This window comes from Lichtheimia ornata (assembly GCF_029851405.1).
Source record: "Lichtheimia ornata isolate CBS 291.66 chromosome Unknown scaffold00055, whole genome shotgun sequence".
Taxonomy (NCBI): Eukaryota; Fungi; Mucoromycota; class Mucoromycetes; order Mucorales; family Lichtheimiaceae; genus Lichtheimia; species Lichtheimia ornata.
This window is the reverse complement of record NW_026695375.1, coordinates 146,402-164,519: the sequence shown is the minus strand read 5'-3', so window position 1 is coordinate 164,519 and position 18,118 is coordinate 146,402. Positions and strand designations below refer to the sequence as shown.

The 18,118-nt window shown below is 43.4% G+C and overlaps 4 protein-coding genes across 4 annotated transcripts; 3 read left to right on the top strand and 1 right to left on the bottom strand.

The window, feature by feature from the left end:
• Positions 1-736: 736 nt before the first annotated feature.
• On the top strand, positions 737-1,808 carry O0I10_009467 (uncharacterized protein; the record flags this gene model as incomplete). Its single annotated transcript, XM_058489459.1, has 2 exons — positions 737-1,068; positions 1,127-1,808. 2 exons carry the CDS (start codon positions 737-739, stop codon positions 1,806-1,808), a joined length of 1,014 nt encoding a protein of 337 aa, XP_058339816.1.
• A 226-nt stretch (positions 1,809-2,034) lies between these two features.
• On the top strand, positions 2,035-4,199 carry O0I10_009466 (heat shock protein 83; the record flags this gene model as incomplete). The annotated part of the gene is made up of 2 exons (XM_058489458.1): positions 2,035-2,121; positions 2,181-4,199. The coding sequence occupies 2 exons, from the start codon at positions 2,035-2,037 to the stop codon at positions 4,197-4,199; spliced, it is 2,106 nt and encodes a 701-aa protein (XP_058339815.1).
• Positions 4,200-5,199: 1,000 nt separating this feature from the next.
• Positions 5,200-7,013, top strand: O0I10_009465 (uncharacterized protein; the record flags this gene model as incomplete). Its single annotated transcript, XM_058489457.1, has 6 exons — positions 5,200-5,251; positions 5,329-5,430; positions 5,503-5,716; positions 5,774-6,549; positions 6,608-6,799; positions 6,874-7,013. The coding sequence occupies 6 exons, from the start codon at positions 5,200-5,202 to the stop codon at positions 7,011-7,013; spliced, it is 1,476 nt and encodes a 491-aa protein (XP_058339814.1).
• Positions 7,014-7,106: 93 nt separating this feature from the next.
• O0I10_009464 (uncharacterized protein) lies at positions 7,107-14,444 on the bottom strand (the record flags this gene model as incomplete). The annotated part of the gene is made up of 24 exons (XM_058489456.1): positions 7,107-7,273; positions 7,341-7,485; positions 7,551-7,771; positions 7,835-7,955; positions 8,020-8,082; positions 8,139-8,258; positions 8,324-8,416; positions 8,481-8,721; positions 8,777-9,062; positions 9,119-9,461; positions 9,514-9,660; positions 9,721-9,919; positions 9,974-10,287; positions 10,345-10,521; positions 10,576-10,627; positions 10,679-10,963; positions 11,016-11,130; positions 11,189-12,067; positions 12,127-12,397; positions 12,453-12,683; positions 12,743-12,874; positions 12,936-13,221; positions 13,277-14,186; positions 14,246-14,444. 24 exons carry the CDS (start codon positions 14,442-14,444, stop codon positions 7,107-7,109), a joined length of 5,997 nt encoding a protein of 1,998 aa, XP_058339813.1.
• Positions 14,445-18,118: the final 3,674 nt, after the last annotated feature.

Genomic DNA, 18,118 nt, shown 5'->3' with positions numbered 1-18,118 from the left:
GCACATACTCCCCCTTTTTACCTCCTTGGTATCCGAACCGTCGGCTGCTGCTTCCGTAAGTGATCTCATGCATATCGTATTATCCTCCTTGTATGTAGTTAAGCGATTGTGTATGTATGATTGGATGATTCAGTCTTTATTTACCAATCCAAGAAAAGTTCAAAGAGAGAGGGAAATTAGGGAGACGAATGCAGCATGCTAATGCTGTTGTAAATGTTTATCGGTAGTATAAATTGAATTGCCACGTTATGTATTCATTGTGTCTAGCGGAAACAATGTGTCATATTGCATGCATCATGTCTGTCAAGTAAAGACAAGGAAAAAAGGATCAAGGGGTATTTGCAGATGCCATGGGTAACCATGCGTGCGTGCACTGGTGCTATTTTCTGATACATCCTAATATTCGTATGGAAGGATCCATGGACCAGCCACACGCTAGCATCCTCACTATCATCCTTACGTTCACGCGCTCTCTTTTGTTGGTTCCAAGGTTCCGTCATTTGGTTGTGAAGAAGCATTTCGATATCATATAAGAATGAACCTCACGAGAATCGATTTTAACATTATCCTCCTTCTTTCTCTTTCTCATCTAATTTCCTCTATCATCTCTTAATAATCTGTGCACACAGTCATCCTATAATTATCTCTATACCCTTTCCATTCGTTTTGTTATTCTATACTAGTGTTGCCTTATTCTTTCACGCACACACCCTTTTATACGTTCTTCATCATCGTAATGAGCAATACTACACCTATTAGTCAAACACGCCAAAAGGCTTTGGAAAAGCTTGCAGCCCAAGTGTCGGATCGACAAACCATTAACATGACTCGACGCCAACGCCCTCAACGTAAGCAGCGGAAACGTCATCCGGAACGCATTCCGAGACCTATCAACTGCTTTTTGGCGTATCGTCTTGACATGCAAAAAATTATTGTCGAACAAGTCCCTGGAGCCAACCATCGTGACATCTCCAAGGTTGTGGCAGAATGGTGGCGACAAGAGCCTGAACAAGTGAAGGAAAAGTACAAGATGGTCGCTGAGATTGCTAAGCAAGAGCATTTGCAAATGTAAGTATAAAGAGTAGAAACCTACTTATTTTTTGATGACCTAACTTTTGTATATCAGGTATCCTAATTACAAGTATACTCCAAGACGTCGACGTGCAGGAGGATTATCATCATCATCAACATCGTCGTCATCATCTTCATCGTCATTGCCATCGGCTGTGGAAGCATCAAATCAACAACCTACGGGACAACAAGATAATGAAATTTCATGCATGTCTTCCGAAACACCATGCATTGTTTCGACATCGCCTGATTCAATGGTCTTTGCTGCAAGTGAGCCATCTGAAAGCACTTTGCCACTTGGCTATGGTAATGGATCTTGGGAAGCGGCTGTAATGGCAGCCTGTTGGCCTACATCGCCTGTCATGCAAGATTGTGCTACCATGACACCTGTGTTACAAGCCCCATACTACTTGAGCATTGACCCACAAGAGCAATTGGCACCAACTCCATTTCCAGAATATTCCGACGTTGCTGCTGATGCTGCTCTTCATCAAGGTTGGACCCAACCCAGGCCATCTACATCCACATCCACTATCAGTAGCTCATCATCATCGATCCTCAGCCATCATTATCAGCAGCAATATGAGCATGAAGATCGTACTATCATGGAGGATAGCAGCGTCATGCCATCATCACTTTTAGTTACGGACCCTGATAGCTTGAGTTATAATGATATGTTTCTAGAAGACTCGTCAAACAGTATGTTTGGTAATGTAGAAAAGCTCGCTTGGGAATGAGTGGACATTAAAATCAGAAACAAGTTTGTTATAATCTTTATTCATGATTGGTTCCAAGAGTGCGAGAATACTCTCCAATATGATGGAAACTGCTGGAAACACAATGTGACTGCATTCATGCTGATGGCCTTCCATAGTATAAAAGCACACCATAGCCGCTTGTACCTTGGTGTTACCATCACTTTTTTCTACCCCTTCACTCCCAATACCACACACATTGAGCACCATGACCGCTGAGACTGAGACCTTTTCATTTCAAGCCGAGATTTCCCAGTTGATGAGCTTGATCATCAACACCTTTTATTCCAACAAGGTATGTGTATTGTTATTGTGTATATAAAAAAGGAAAGTACTAAACGACGTTCTATATAGGAAATCTTTTTACGAGAGCTCATTTCCAATGCATCCGATGCCCTCGACAAAATCCGATACCAATCCTTGACCGATTCTTCTGCCTTGGAAGCTGAAAAGGACTTGTTCATTCGCATCATTCCCGATAAGGAGCACAACATCCTCTCCATCCGTGATTCTGGTATTGGTATGACCAAGGCTGATCTCGTCAACAATTTGGGTACTATCGCCAAATCAGGAACCAAGGCTTTCATGGAAGCGTTGTCTTCGGGTGCTGATGTCTCCATGATTGGTCAATTTGGTGTTGGTTTCTATGCTGCATACCTCGTTGCCGACAAGGTGCAAGTCATCACCAAGCACAATGACGATGAGCAATACATTTGGGAATCTGCTGCTGGTGGTTCGTTCACTATCACACGTGATGAAGTTAATGCACCTCTTGGCCGTGGATCGGAGATTCGACTCTTCTTGAAAGAGGACCAGCTTGAATACCTTGAGGAGCGCAAGATCAAGGACATTGTCAAGAAGCATTCTGAATTCATCTCTTATCCCATTCAATTGGTTGTCGAGAAGGAGGTCGAGAAGGAAGTCTCTGACGATGAAGCCGAGGAGATCAAGGAAGATGAGGAGAAGCCCAAGATTGAGGAAGTTGAGGATGAAGACGACAAGAAGGAGAAGAAAAAGAAGACCATCAAGGAGAAGACCACTGATACTGAAGAGCTCAACAAGACCAAGCCTCTTTGGACTCGCAACCCTGATGATATCAAGAATGAAGAATACGCTCAATTCTACAAGGCTCTTACCAACGATTGGGAGGATCATTTGGCTGTCAAGCATTTCTCTGTCGAAGGTCAACTCGAGTTCCGTGCCATCCTCTTTGTTCCCAAGCGTGCACCATTTGACATGTTCGAGACGAAGAAGAAGCGCAACAACATCAAGCTCTATGTGCGACGCGTATTTATCATGGATGATTGCGAGGATCTCATTCCCGAATGGCTCAACTTTGTCAAGGGTGTCGTCGACTCTGAAGACTTGCCACTCAATATCTCACGTGAGATGCTGCAGCAAAACAAGATCTTGAAGGTCATCCGCAAGAACCTCGTGAAGAAGTGCTTGGAAATGTTCGCTGAGATTGCCGAGGACAAGGAGAACTTTGACAAGTTTTATGAAGCATTTTCCAAGAATCTCAAGCTTGGCATCCATGAAGATAGTCAAAACCGTGGCAAGTTGGCTGATCTCCTTCGTTACTACTCCACAAAGTCTGGTGATGAAATGACCTCGCTCAAGGATTATGTTACTCGTATGCCTGAGAAGCAAAAGAACATTTACTACATCACCGGTGAATCTCGTGCTGCCATTGAAAACTCGCCTTTCTTGGAAGGTTTCAAGAAGAAGGGCATTGAAGTCTTGCTCATGACCGATCCTATTGATGAATACTCCACCACTCAGCTCAAGGAATATGAAGACAAGAAGCTCGTGTGCATTACCAAGGAAGGTGTCGAGATCGAAGAAGATGAGGAAGAGAAGAAGGCTCGTGAGGAAGAAGAGAAGAAGTTTGAGGATCTTTGCAAGTCTGTCAAGGAAATCCTTGGTGACAAGGTTGAGAAGGTCGTTGTTTCCAACAAGCTTACCGATTCGCCTTGCGTTCTCACTACCGGTCAATTTGGTTGGTCTGCCAACATGGAGCGTATCATGAAGGCTCAAGCTCTCCGTGACAACAGCATGTCCGCTTACATGGCTTCCAAGAAGACCTTTGAGCTCAACCCCAAGCATGCCATCATCAAGACTCTCAAGGACAAGGTTGCAGCTGATGCCAGCGATCGCACTGTTAAAGACTTGACCACCCTTCTCTTTGAGACTGCCCTATTGACATCTGGTTTCTCCCTTGATGAGCCTGCCACTTTTGCCTCTCGTATCCATCGTATGGTTGCTCTTGGTCTTTCTATTGATGAGGACGAGGTCTTGGAAGATGCTCCTGCTGCCAATGATGCTCAAGTCGAGGAGGTTGTCGAAACATCCAAGATGGAAGAAGTTGATTAATCAAGTCGCTCCCATTCGCATAATTCCATTCCATGCCCTTTAGCTCTTTATCCCCCCACCCAACACAACTACTAAGTAGCTTATTTCATTTATCATTTGTTTGTACAGCATTTCGCATAGAAAATATAATCATTCGTTATTCGTAAGAAAACTTGTGTGTCGTGATTACTTAAAAGTACATGCTGTGCTTGCGATATGGGTCAATCTTAATCATAAAGGCTACATACAAACAATGAAAGCCTATAGCTTGGTACTACGTAGAGCTATGTTACCCGCCACCACGCATTCAAACGATTTTCAAATCACCAAGCAAAAGTTTATCTTTACCTTGTTTCCTTGCTTAAGCTACTACTTGGGTAAGATTAAAAGGTTTATGATGTCGAATGCAGTACGCGGGAAACGCTCCTTTAATGATATCCGTATTTCCCCTTGCATAGTTTTGATTCATTGTACTGACGCTGTTGTTATCGGCACAAGGTCTCCCTGCAAAATCATTTGCATGCCCTTTGCACGATACGATAGAAAGCTGCTCATAGTTGATCACCCGAATACAAGATGTAGATTGACATGCTGAATAGCTATAATAGCGGTTGCCATGGATATGAGATTGTTTGCTTGTGAAGCATCAAGAAGAAGGAGGAAAGAACAATGAATTAGATCATGTGGCGCAGGTTACACATCAAAGTTTCACCCACAGCTTAAGAATGGCCGCTTGTTATAAACTCAACGCAAACTGAGAAAAATTACAAGTGCGGGTAAAGATGATAGAGACATGTAATCGATAATGATGGGGAAAGGAAAGCGTTTAGTGTGGGCAGCGTTGTCCCACGAACGATATGATTTGTGTATGTCAGCGTCTATCAGCAAAGTTATTAACACGTGCCACCACATTTGGTAGTACACAGAGTTATATAAAAAGTCAAAGCGTTCCCTCTTTCTGGATTACGATCGACTTCCTTTTTTTGCTCTTGTCATCTTTCTTTCTCTTTTTGCTACCATCATGTCGTCCTTTGTTGTCCCCTTCACAGCCACCAATGGTCAACAACTCGAATGCAAGTAACCAATGAATGATACATTATACGCCCCTGGATTTAGCTCATTTAGAAAACAATCATATTCATATACGTAGTGAACACTGGTCTCTTTATCAACAATGAATTTGTGCGTGGTGGAAGTACAATTGATACTATCAATCCGGCTACTGGCAAAGTGATTACTGCAGTGCAAGCTGGTATGTAATTGAAACAACGCCCCACACTTTGGGAAGATACATTGCTGACATAGATGCGGGGAACAACAATAGCCGAGAAAGAACAAGTAGATCTTGCTGTTGCTGCTGCAAGTGAAGCTTTCAAGGATTGGCGATATGTCAATGCTCGCGAACGGTCACGTTTAATGCATAAGCTTGCTGATCTTGTCGAGCGTGATAGACAAGAGCTCGCTCTTATTGAAACCATCGATAATGGCAAGCCTCTCAAGAATGCTCTCATGGATGTTGGTTCTGTTGTACAACAGCTGTAGGTTGAATATTGTCCTTATCCGGTATCGTTGTTCTCATGTATTCGTTCATGTAGTCGATACTTTGCAGGCTTTACTGATAAGATCCATGGTAAAGTGATCGAGACAGAAGGCAAGTTGTCCTATACGCGTCATGAACCCATTGGTGTATGCGCTGGTATCATCCCATGGAACTTCCCCTTGACAATGCTCTCGTGGAAGGTGGCTCCTCCTTTGGCAACTGCCAACACCGTGGTCATCAAAACATCAGAGCTCACTCCACTATCGGCTCTCAAGTTTGCTGCGCTTGTCAAAGAAGCAGGGTTCCCTCCAGGTGTTATCAACATCATTACAGGCTATGGTGCTGTCACTGGTGATGCATTGGCTCGTCATCCCAATGTCGGCAAGATCGCATTTACGGGTAGTACCGCTGTGGGTCGTGAAATCATGAAGGCTGCTGCTGAATCCAACTTGAAAAAGGTGACACTTGAGCTGGGTGGCAAATCGCCTAATATCATCTTCGACGATGTGGAGGATTTGGATAAAGCCGTGTTTTGGGCATACAATGGCATTTACATGAACGCAGGCCAAGTATGCTTTGCCGGGTCACGCATCTATGTACAAGAAGGCATCTATGATACGTTTGTGTCCAAATTCCATGCACTCGCAGCTGCTCGTAAGGTTGGCAACCCATTGCATTCAACGACAGAACAAGGCCCACAAATTTCTCAGCGTCAATTTGATCGTGTCATGGGTTATATCGAAGCTGGCAAAAAAGAAGGTGCTACATGCTATTTTGGTGGTAACCGTGTTGGTGATACTGGTTACTTTATTGAGCCAACTATCTTCACAGGTGGGTGTTGTATTTGTCATCCATATTGTTGCTAATCATCATCTACATTGTTGTATAGATTGCAAACCCGATAATTTGATCATGAGGGAGGAAGTATTCGGTCCAGTGGTTGCTATTTCCAAATTCAAGTCTACAGAAGAGGTGATTGCATCGGCCAATGATACCCATTATGGTCTTGGTGCTGCTGTGTTCACCGGCAACATTACAACTGCTATCAAAGTCTCCAACGCCCTTGAAGCTGGCTCAGTCTGTAAGTGAAAGAACAATGATCTCCCTCCATTATCCTTCTTTTAAACGCTTCTAACAATACATGTCTTGCATTAGGGGTCAACTGCTATGGTCTTGTGGATGTCAATGCACCTTTCGGTGGTTACAAGCAAAGTGGTATTGGACGTGAATGTGGCGAATACGCTCTCGAGAACTATTACCAGGTCAAATCCATCAAAATCAATGTCTCCTTATAAATCATATCAATAATGGGTAATTAAAACAAGTACAATCTATAGTCTTTGTTGTCATAATTGATTTGCTGTACAAGAAATGTGTCTATACACAATCTATTGGGAATCGGGGGAGAGAAGGAACATAGCGCGGTGCCGGGGTTGACCATGTTGTCGCAAGTAGTAGTCAATCTTGGATGCTAATCCAGTTTCACCGTGAATCAACTGCCATAATAATGGATGCATGCTCTCTTCCACCAATTCTTTGACCTCCACATCCAGTGCTAAAACATGAACGAAAACATGTGAGATACCATCTTTTCCCTGCTTGTATATGATTTGTAGCCTTACCTTGGACCAACTTGAGAATTCCACCTTGCTCTTTCTCTTCCTCCGGTATAACATCAAATGCAAGTGTGGCTGTAAGAAGGGCACGATATGCAGCAAGGAAGATTGCAGGCTTCGATGAGACACCATACGGGCCACGGGTCATTAGCTATGATAAAGACAAACGTATTTCAGCGTTTTTGTGATTGAAGAAACATCTTGATCAACACTCACCTCCAGAGACTTATCCTTAAGCAAAGTGCACAAGTAATGAATATCCTCCAAAGTCTTGGTAATAAAGCTTACTGGAAGCTCAATGCCAGCTCTTGCCAACGTAAAGCGATCAAGATCCACAAACGTCCATTGAACGTCAATAATATCTTCCTTGTAAATGTTGGGGTTTTCTTTTGCGAAAAGTGCCTTGACAAGGGATAACTCCTCCTTACATGTGGTTGCTAAAGAAAACGTCGTATCAGCAAAAGCAAGTACGATGTCAAAAAAAGCAGCAAAGTACTCACGTAAATCTTGTTCGCCTTGCAGGTGCTTCAACAGCATTGATTGGATCTCGTCACGATACTCGTTGGACGTACTCAAGTAGGTATATACCAACTCAATTGCCCTTTCAGGAGACACAGGTGCCTAATCATTACTGTGAATCCCATGCCAATATGACTTACCCCCCATTCCTAACTCATCCACTTACCACTTGGGCGAGTGCTTCCGAAACGATGGTTGCCGTGATCTCTCGGATATCGATATCATCATCCTGGATACCATCACATTTAGCTTTCCATTCTCATGTCATATGGATGTGTAACCTACCTGTAGTAATTGGGTGATAGCCAGCTGTACATGGACCATGGGTGATGCTTGAACACGATTAAACAAGTACTTGGCCATGAAACCAATCGATTCGACGGCAGCTTCACGTAGTGGCAGTGTCTTGTAAATGCGAAATTTCATATGAGCATCCCCTTTTCTTCTTGATCCAAGCTCTTCATACTTACAACTTCCTTATGAGAGTTATCCACAACATAACGGCTCCATACAGTGATGCAGCTGGCGATCCATTGGCTATCGAGATTCTCTTGTTCCAAGATCTAATAACCGAAAGAGTAAGTATCTTTCTCCATCACTCTTTTGCAACCCATAGCTCTCTTTTACCTTTGAAAGTAGTGATCCAAGCAATGGAAGTACCACCTCTGTCACCGATTGGGATCGACTATTCTCGAATTGTTCCAGGAGTCTATTCCAGTATTCTGCATAAGAGAACTCCAAACCAAGTTCTTGGAATGATTCTGATTGCTTCAAGGACAACAAAGAGCGGGCAGCTAGCACAAAGCAATTCAAATTGTCTTCGCCTTCGAAGGTCTTGATCAACAATCGTCGGTATAGGGCCACAACACTGTAAAAGATGCACCATCAATACCATAGCGAATACCCAAACCAATGTAGCTTACCCTTCTTTTTCCCTTTCACGATCCAAATGTTGTTCCAGCAAGTTCATGGCCATCAATCTCACTTCATAATCGGGATCATCCAAAAGGAACAAAGTATCAGACACCTTGAGCGAGCCACGATAATGCTTCAATGCACTAATGACAATGATGCGTGCCATTGATTGTCGTGCCAAATAGTTGCCAATCAATGTTGATGGTCCACGTGGTTCACGTATTTGCTCCATAGATTGATCGATCAATGTCGTACGCAAAGTCTGAAGCTCTGTCTTGGCAACACTTTCCAATTCTGTAGTTTATATAGTGTCAGCTTATTACCTTTGTCAACCCATACAAAAAGATTACCTTGAATAAATGCAGGCTCACGATCAGCTCGTATCCAATCGCACTCAAAGAAGAATTCGTTGCAAATATCAAGTAGCAATGCGTATGCCACTCGATTCATCGACTTTGAACGTTCCAATAGAATGACAATGGCAGCAGGTACTCGTTTGATAAGATCGATAAGAATGTCCTTAAGACTGGGATGGTAAACATGACCACGCAAAAGGAATTGCACTTGAAGCAAACGACCATGGATCTCATTTTGACACGTCTCTTGAGGCATATCCAACAACTCCAAAATCCTCTCCACCAAATCATTCGATGGGATCAAGGGTACCAATGCACGGGCTGCCATTTCTCGTGTCTACAATACCTTTGTGAGAACATCGTATTGGACTATATGATCCATTGCATACCTTGTAAATGGAGCTGACAGCGCAAGTCATCACCAAGGGAACAAAAGCTGACATGGCCGTCACCTGATCGGAGCCATCCATCACTGAAGGGTGCAAACGCGACAATAAGGTTAAGATAGGATACAATCCGGGATGAACACTGGCACCCTGTAATGGAGAAAGAAACGTGGTTAGTGTACTGCAATATCCCATTCAACGAAAACTTACAGCTGTGTTGTTCAAAAGCTGTTCAATGGCTGCATTCAGCTCCTGGAGTAAATAGGCGTGCAATTGTGGATAACGAGTAAAGAACTCTCGACCAGTCAACTTGTTCACATTGCTATGTTCATCCTTCGTCTTTTTGGTTCCAAAAGTGCGTTGTAAAAGTGTTGAAAAGAGCATGACGGCACAATTACGAATAGCCCAGCTATGGAAGCGTGTTAAGTTTTGATACGTCACATAGATCATGTAATTACTTTACCTTGATGAAGAGAACCCATTGATAGCAAGGCAAAAACCATCAGCAGCGTAAATCAAGACACTTTGAGCAACTTTGGCATCCATAAACATAGTGCGCAGAATATTGTATGCGTGAACTTGGGGGAGATCAATTCGTTGATCAGCATCAGCTGGTGGTTCTTGGAAGGCGAGCTTGAATAATCGTTGCATCGTCTTGTTGAGTAAAGTCTTTTTGGTGGAGCGCTCGCTGCTCACGATAGCAAGGATGCACAATGGCAGGCCTGCGCTGCGTCGTGTGATGGAGATATTGCTTGCTGTAAGACTATCGAGATTTTCCTATGAAATAAACATTTATAAGTATAACCCCCACGTCGTTCAATGATAGCATCATACCTCAAGCCAAACGGATGGCTGTTGAGTGATAGCACGGTCATTTGAATCAAGCAATCTAGTATTCAAAGAGACATAGGCAGGGAACACGGCTGAAAAGGCACCACGATGGCGGATTGTTGTCAATAAGGATCGTAAAAGGACGCCACTTTCCTTCATGTCTGTGGATGTAATGATAGCCTATTAAGATATGATAAGTATCCTGTGGCGAATACTGTTGATGTCCATACTTACACTTCCATCATCAGACATTGGTGCTCTGGAGATGATGACTTCGAGCAAGGAGCTATATGCAATGATTACTATTTTGATATCCATAATGCGCTGATCCACATACCTTGCTTCCTTGACAGCACGCCAACAGCAGCTCAAGATAACTTGATGCTTTGGTCCCGTTCCTTCTCCACCGTCATCCTCATCATCGATAAGATCATCAATAGCCTCCTCCATTTCACGGAAGGATGATGGCACGTTGCCCTCTGGGGATGGGTTTGATAAAACATCCATGACAGCATCGCAAACGGCATGAATCATCTTCAGAGCACGTGCATGAACTTGTTTCCACTCATCAAATTTGCCAACCACTGCAGGTTTACGGTAATCCAATTCTCGGAAAACATACCTACGTATCGATGAGTGAGCAACACATCAATTCAAATAATAAGGATACTCACTGCAAAGCCAATAATGTTCCATGCATCGGATGTTGTTGTGCTGCAACAAGCAAATTTTCCTTTGCTGCTTCCACCTGCTTCACCAGCAAGTCAAGTAATCTTTCGGTGAACACGACTATAATTTCTCAAATGAGTAAACGTCCACCTCTAAAAAAAGTTCGTTTGCCCTATACCTGGTGCTAACTCGGGTGCAGTATCTTTTTGTGTTCGGCTGTTGCGTTCGGGATATAGATCGTATCCAAGTTGCATGACATACTTGTTGAAGATCAAACGGAAAACCATTGCACCACTATCACTTTCGCCGGCACGTGTGCTCGTGACATTGTCTAAACCCCACCACAAGAGATGCTGAGCTTCTTGCCATGATTCAACACCTGGAAGGGGATTGGGAAATTGATGAAGGATCTCAAGTGCTTGGACACGATTAAAGTCGTATGGATTCATGAGTGTGTCGATAAGGACCTTTGTCATGCGTGGTGTACCAATAGGGATCTGGAAAGGAAATTCAGGTCGTGTAGCAAAACCATCAGGCATTGGCAGCTCGGTGACACCAAAAGTGCTGATCATGATGTTGAGAAGACGTAATGCCGTAGCTACGCGTTGATAGGATGCACCAGGATACAATGATGTGCAAATAAGATCTTGGAGCCAATACAAGAATGATTTGCCATGCTCAATGTTGGATCGCATTTCCATCGCTTCAAGCTCAGCCTTTTGCACTTTGTCTTGATTATCATCCTGCCCCATTTTGGCCACGTACGCCTTGCTCGCCTTGTAGTTGCGGAACTGCGCATACAAATTACCTCGCATACGCAAAAAGAGACGAGAAAGATAAGCGCAGAACATTTGTCGAAACTCGGGCGATGTTGAATTCATGTTGAGAGGAATAAATTTGCGTAGAATATCCATCTCCACCTTGGTAATCGTTGAAGTACCCTTACGCGATTCACAAAGTAGACCAAGCACATCAAGTCGCACGAGAGGATCAGCGTGATAGACAGCCAAGTTGAGCGTATCCACAGAGATTTTGCGTGGGTCCGTCACTGATTTATCTATAAAAACCCCCATCAGCAACAATGAACGTGAAGGAATACAAGACCTTAAACATTACCAAGTACATAGGCATCACCATCCACAATATCCAAGGATCTTCCCACCTTCAACACGGCAATAAATGCATGTAAACGCCACTTGGGGTCAATGACTGGATCCTCAACATCCGATTGAAGCCTCTCCATAAGGTACCAGAATGATCCCTTGCAAATCTTGAACAGTGGTTGCAATACGAAGCTGCCGTTGTTTTTGCGTAGCACTTCTGAAGATGATGTCAGAGCTCGTAGCACAGATGGCGCCCATAATTCAATCCAATTTGATATGGCAGGCTAATCGAGATGTGTAAGCATTGGAGATGTTTATCTTTTTATTCATATTGCTTACCTTTGTATCTTCGTTTTCCTGTAACCTTGTGTTTTGACCCTTAAACTTAACGCCTGGCATAGTCTCTTCAATGCGACGATAGAGAAATGCAAGAATCAATCCTGTGATTTGGGGTGATAAAACCAGACTATCCATAGCACGCATGCACTTCCACATGAAGTCGGGCTCAGCATCAAGAATGGCGTCCGATCCAACCTTGGGTACCAAAATGTTCAAAAGGGCATATTTCACCTGTAATTGCTCTTATAAGCCAACCGAATAGAGTATCCTCCATTGTGTAATATCCTCACCTTTCGATGGGCATCCATTCGCATGAGATTTTTCAAAAGTCGCAGTAAATATTCCTTGTGCGCATCTTGGGTATTGGCATATTGGGCCTTCACTTCCAGAATATCAAGGGTAGTTTCAAAGATTGTCTTGACCTATTGTATTGAATGATGTTAGTTACATTGGTTCATAAAGCAAGGGGTAAAAGACTCTTACCTTATGTTGAATAGCATCAATAGGATCATCCCAATGGTCCCAAACGTAATGAATCAATTGATCGGTATTGTTCTCATTCAAGATAGCTGAAGCACTTGTCACCATCTGCTGATCCAATTGCCCTTGGTCATTCATAGAGAGTCGCATCATGGTTTTGCATGAGCTGAGCCACATGACCATCGAATCAAAAGCAACCACTTTGATAGGTGCTTCAAGGTCGGTGCGTGAGCAGAAAAGATTGATGCTGTAGAATAGGACCTCGAATAGATTTTGAAATGGTACTCCACTATGAGAATGAAATGAGTACATTGTAGCTTCCTCTTTGCCCATACGACATATACCTCTTTAATACTTCGATAAATGATAATTCTGAAGAGAATGGTGCCAACAAAATCTCCTGACGCAAGCAAGACATAAGACCACGTACAATGGAGAGCATGGGTACTGAACGATTCTTCCATCCATTGTCTCCAATCAATGTCTCCTTAGGAGCAACATCCAATGCTTGTGTTGTGCGAGTACACGCTTCCAATTGTTGATCGGATCGGGTAAAGAACCATCCCAACGTCAAATCACGCGCAAATACTGGATCCTGAAGTAAGTTGATGACAGCTCCCACAGCCATGCCTGCTCCTTGACTGCAATCTTTGACGTAAACATCTGTTTCAGCCGCCATATTGAACGTAATGTTGAGCAAGGTTGAAATAAGCTTCATGTCTTCATCGCGCGTATCATCCAATGTTGCAAACAACTTCCTGCCGTAGTCATCAAATCGTGATAATAGAATGTGGATAGTTTTGATCGTGTATTGGATGTCGTACATCAAATCGGATACTGTAAGTGTGTTATTGGCTGAAGATGGTGTCGTGTTGGATGTTGGAGCGTTGATGGCCGTTAGTTTGGTGTCTGTCATTTCCAAGCCGGCAATTAAAAATGCGATTGTTGCACGATAGTGATCCAATACGACGCGTCTTCCATAACCGAATTCCAGGGTGGCGGTGATGGTCAATGCCGACTGTGCCATTGTGTGTTCTCGATTTTGTCGATCCAGTTGAATATACTCTTTGTACAACCGAATAAACGTTTCATTATTGTTGCCATCCTGCTTTGCGCATGTCTCCAATAAAGGGATGAAATGTCGTCGTGCGAGATTTTCAGTGCAGCAAAAGTAACCACTTGACACGATAGGCTCAATGACTTGGTTCATGATGAGAGCACTAGGTTGCTTCTTCAAACGGCTCATGGCTCTACCTAGATACATGCACTTGATCAATGCTTTTGCTTATTCATATCATCCATTTTCAACATACTCGTTTCCTTCAAGTATCCTGCCTGTCGTTCCCAAGAGTCATTGGCTGAACTGACCAAGTTGACAAGAGCGTCCTTCACGGTAGGCCATTCATTGAGAGCGTCATTGTTTGCTTCGACGATAGAATGCCATTGCTGGAAGATAGTTGCTGGGAGCTTGATGGGTCTGGTACCTCCCTTGCTCTTTTCCGATCGGGACATGATCAATTGGCGATCGGGTTGTGCAGAAAGCGAAGCTGCCTGTGAACGTGAATGTGGCTTGTCGAAATCATGCTGTCGGAAAGATAAGCATGTGCATGATCACACAGCCCCTTGCTTGCATTAAATATATATCCTTGCTCTTGTTCGCTGCTGCCGCAAGCTTCATAATCAATAAACTATCGTCCCTCACTTAATTACTATCTTCCATAAACCTTAATCATTAATTACCTTTGGCTATGTTTCCTTAAACGTCTTCGAAGCCACTATGTTGTCATTTGCACCTTGTTTGGCGTCGATCGGCATGCGCGCCACGTGTTTTCTCGAATTTGCTATTGACATCACAGCCAACGTTGCGGATGCACCAGGGGATGAAGCGAACTAATCAAAGAAAAGTGACATGAGTATGTAATTCATCAACCAATACAAACACTCGGTTCGGTTTTACCTCTTTGCAAGAGCCAAAGGACCACAATGACGAACATAACAACGAATGTAGGATCACAATGAAACACTAATGAGAATGATCACACTATCAGCTCTCATCCACAGGGTTACAATGAAACCTCTTCACAGTGATACTCACATAAGCAACAACACTCTACCTTGGGACATTTCTCAACAAGTTCTTGCATCAAACAACCGTATCTCCATGCCATCCATCATGTGCTGCTGTTCAATGTAAGAATCGTTAATAGCAGGTCTTGCATTGTAGGTCCCAATATCATGCGTACCAGTGAAATATATGTCCAGCATTCTTGCTTTGAGATCAACGTCTTGTTGCTGCCACAAATACCATAGCCCAGCTTATTCAAGCTATAATAAATGCAATGTAAGGTAACAAGGATGGCACTCGCTTTCGTGTCAACATACCCAAAGTAACAATGTGTTGGCACATCTCCTTGACGACAACCATTGAAGGAACACACGCACACGACGACACCCTGGACCTTGTATAAACGAGAAAGCTACAGGTGAACTTCAGCACCACAATGTTCAAGTTGAAATAATAAAAGGAATGCAGCGATTGAACGTACGCGTTGTGTTGCATTGGAAGCATGAGTTAAGGGTAGATCGCGTGCGTGTTTGTTGGGAAATGCTCCGTAGCTGGATCGCGTCGCCATTGACCACCTGTTCACCCATTGAAGCTGTGCATTGAAGGCAATGGATACATTTAATACTCTGTACTGTGTAAATGGAGTTGGTCTTACCTTACTTTGTAAAGTGGGAGGGAAGAAGAGCGGGCCCATTCTTTGCGCCTTCCGTTGTCCTCAATATGGCACTCCATGCCACCCCGCCTGCTACAATTACTGCTGTGGATGTGTAACTCATCAACATCCTATACACTTGGGCCAATAATAACGACCACTGCTTGAAATTTAAATCGTCCATACTCCTTGTAATTAGGTAAGGCTTCCATGATTTTCACTGTTGGTGGAATTGGCATCTATCAGGTCCGTGCGCGTCAATGTAACTCGACCCCTGGGCTTCCGCAATCAACATTTGTCTCCCCCTACCAAACGCAACAGGACATGATGTTCGTAGATAGCTACGTTGTCATTGCCATTGTCATAAAGGGTAGTGTTTATACGATTGGATGTTGTTACGTGTCTTCCTAAAAACAATCATCAGCATTTATGCAGCAACTTGTCAACAACATGGGCGTGTGTAACCACGAGTCATTTCAGTCAGCTCTGCATCTATCGGTTAATGCAGTCGACATCATTCATTAGGTGGAAGCAGCTAAATCACGCCTATAGCATAGTGTAAACATAAAGACAGTCATATCTCAAGATTTCACAATCAAACGTGAGCTCTTTAATAGAACAACGTCCTCGTCGGGGTCCAAGGAATCATGTGTACAAGTTTCACGTTAATCGTGGCTAATCCCAGATTTCGCAATGTCGCTACCAGCCAAACTGGATCTGGGGGGTCGACCTCTTCCACGACGACGACCAAAAAAATATTTTTTGGGCTAGTTGCGACATTGAACGTGAAACTTTCACACAAGGTGCTGTTGGCCAAGCCGAACACATTGCTCTAATAAAAACCCCACGTTTCATTGTAAAGTTCGGAGATACAGGCACCTTTATGTTTGTAAGCGTGATGCTATATGAAGAGTGGTCTTTGTTCATTGTCAAGTAGGTGGACCCTGACAGAGTAAAAGATGCAGAAGGACCTCTTTGGGTAACTCAGCTAGTTTGCATGACTGGAAGGATGGAAGGATGATACTGTATACTATTGACTATAGCCCATGCATTGCGAGCTAACAGCAATCTCCTCCCATTCACCTTTGTTACCCAATCCAATGCATGCAAACGATTGTACTGCTCCAGGCATTCATTTCCATGATTCAAGTAGCTTGATCCGAGTTGATTTGGTTGAGTTACGCTCACACAAGATTACATCGGTTGAGCTACATCGAGCGTGCTTTATGTCCAGAGTGATGTAATCTCTCTTTGACCGCAGCTCAATCAAATCAGCTCGGATCAACCTACTTTAATCATGGAAATGAATGTCTGGAGGAGGAGAATCGCTCACATGTCATAGAGTGGGCAACAGTGCCGATTGTGAGGAAATTCCTGTATCTCGCAATGTATGGGCTATAGTCAATAGTATACCAATCATCCTTCCATCCTTCCAGTCATGCAAAGTAGCTGAGTTACACAAAGAGGTCCCTCTGCATCTTATGCTCTGCCAGGGCCCACCTACTTGACAATGAACAAAGACCACTTCTCATATAGCATCACGCTTACAAACATAAAGGTGCCTGTATCTCCGAACTTTACAATGAAACGTGGGGTTTTTATTAGAGCAATGTGCTCGGCTTGGCCAACAGCACCTTGTGTGCAAGTTTCGCGTTCAATGTCGCAAACAGCCCAAAAAATATTTTTTGGTCGTCGTCGTCGAAGAGGTCGACCCCCAGATCTAGTTTGGCTGGTGGCGACATTGCGAAATCTGGGATCGCCCACGATGAACTTCATACTTTGACACAAGATTCCTTTGACCCCGACAAGCACGTTGATCTATTAAAGAGCCCACGTTTGATTGTAAAGTTTGGAGAAACAGACACCTTTATGTTTGTAAGCGTGATGCTATATGAGAAGTGGTCTTTGTTTAATGTAAAGTAGTATGACTATAATAGAGCAAAAGATGCAGAAGGACCTCTTTGGGTAACTCAGCTAAAAAGTCAGGACTTCAGGGACAATGCATGAAAGGTACGCAACCCTCACTTTATGTCATACATTGGCAGCTAATAGCCACTTTTGTGCATTCCCAACTTTTGTGCATTCTATTGTAGGTGGACGATGCTCCTGCTCTAGACATTCATTTCCATAATTAAAGTAGGTTGATCCGAGCTGATTTGGTTGAGTTACGGTCGAACAAGGATTAATCAGCTGAGACATTCGCACGTATGCTGATGTATGGATTGATGTAATCTCTCTTTGACCGTAGCTCAGCCATATCAGCTCGGATCAACCTACTTTAATCATGGAAATGAATGTCTAGAGCAGGGGCATCGTTCCCATGCAGTGGATCTTGCAACAATGATGATTGGATAAAAGTGGCCGTTAGCTAGCAATACATGCCTGTTCCTAGATGATCCATAAAGTAATTATACAATGACCCTTTCATTCATGCAAACGTAGCTGTGTTACACAACACGACCCTCTGCA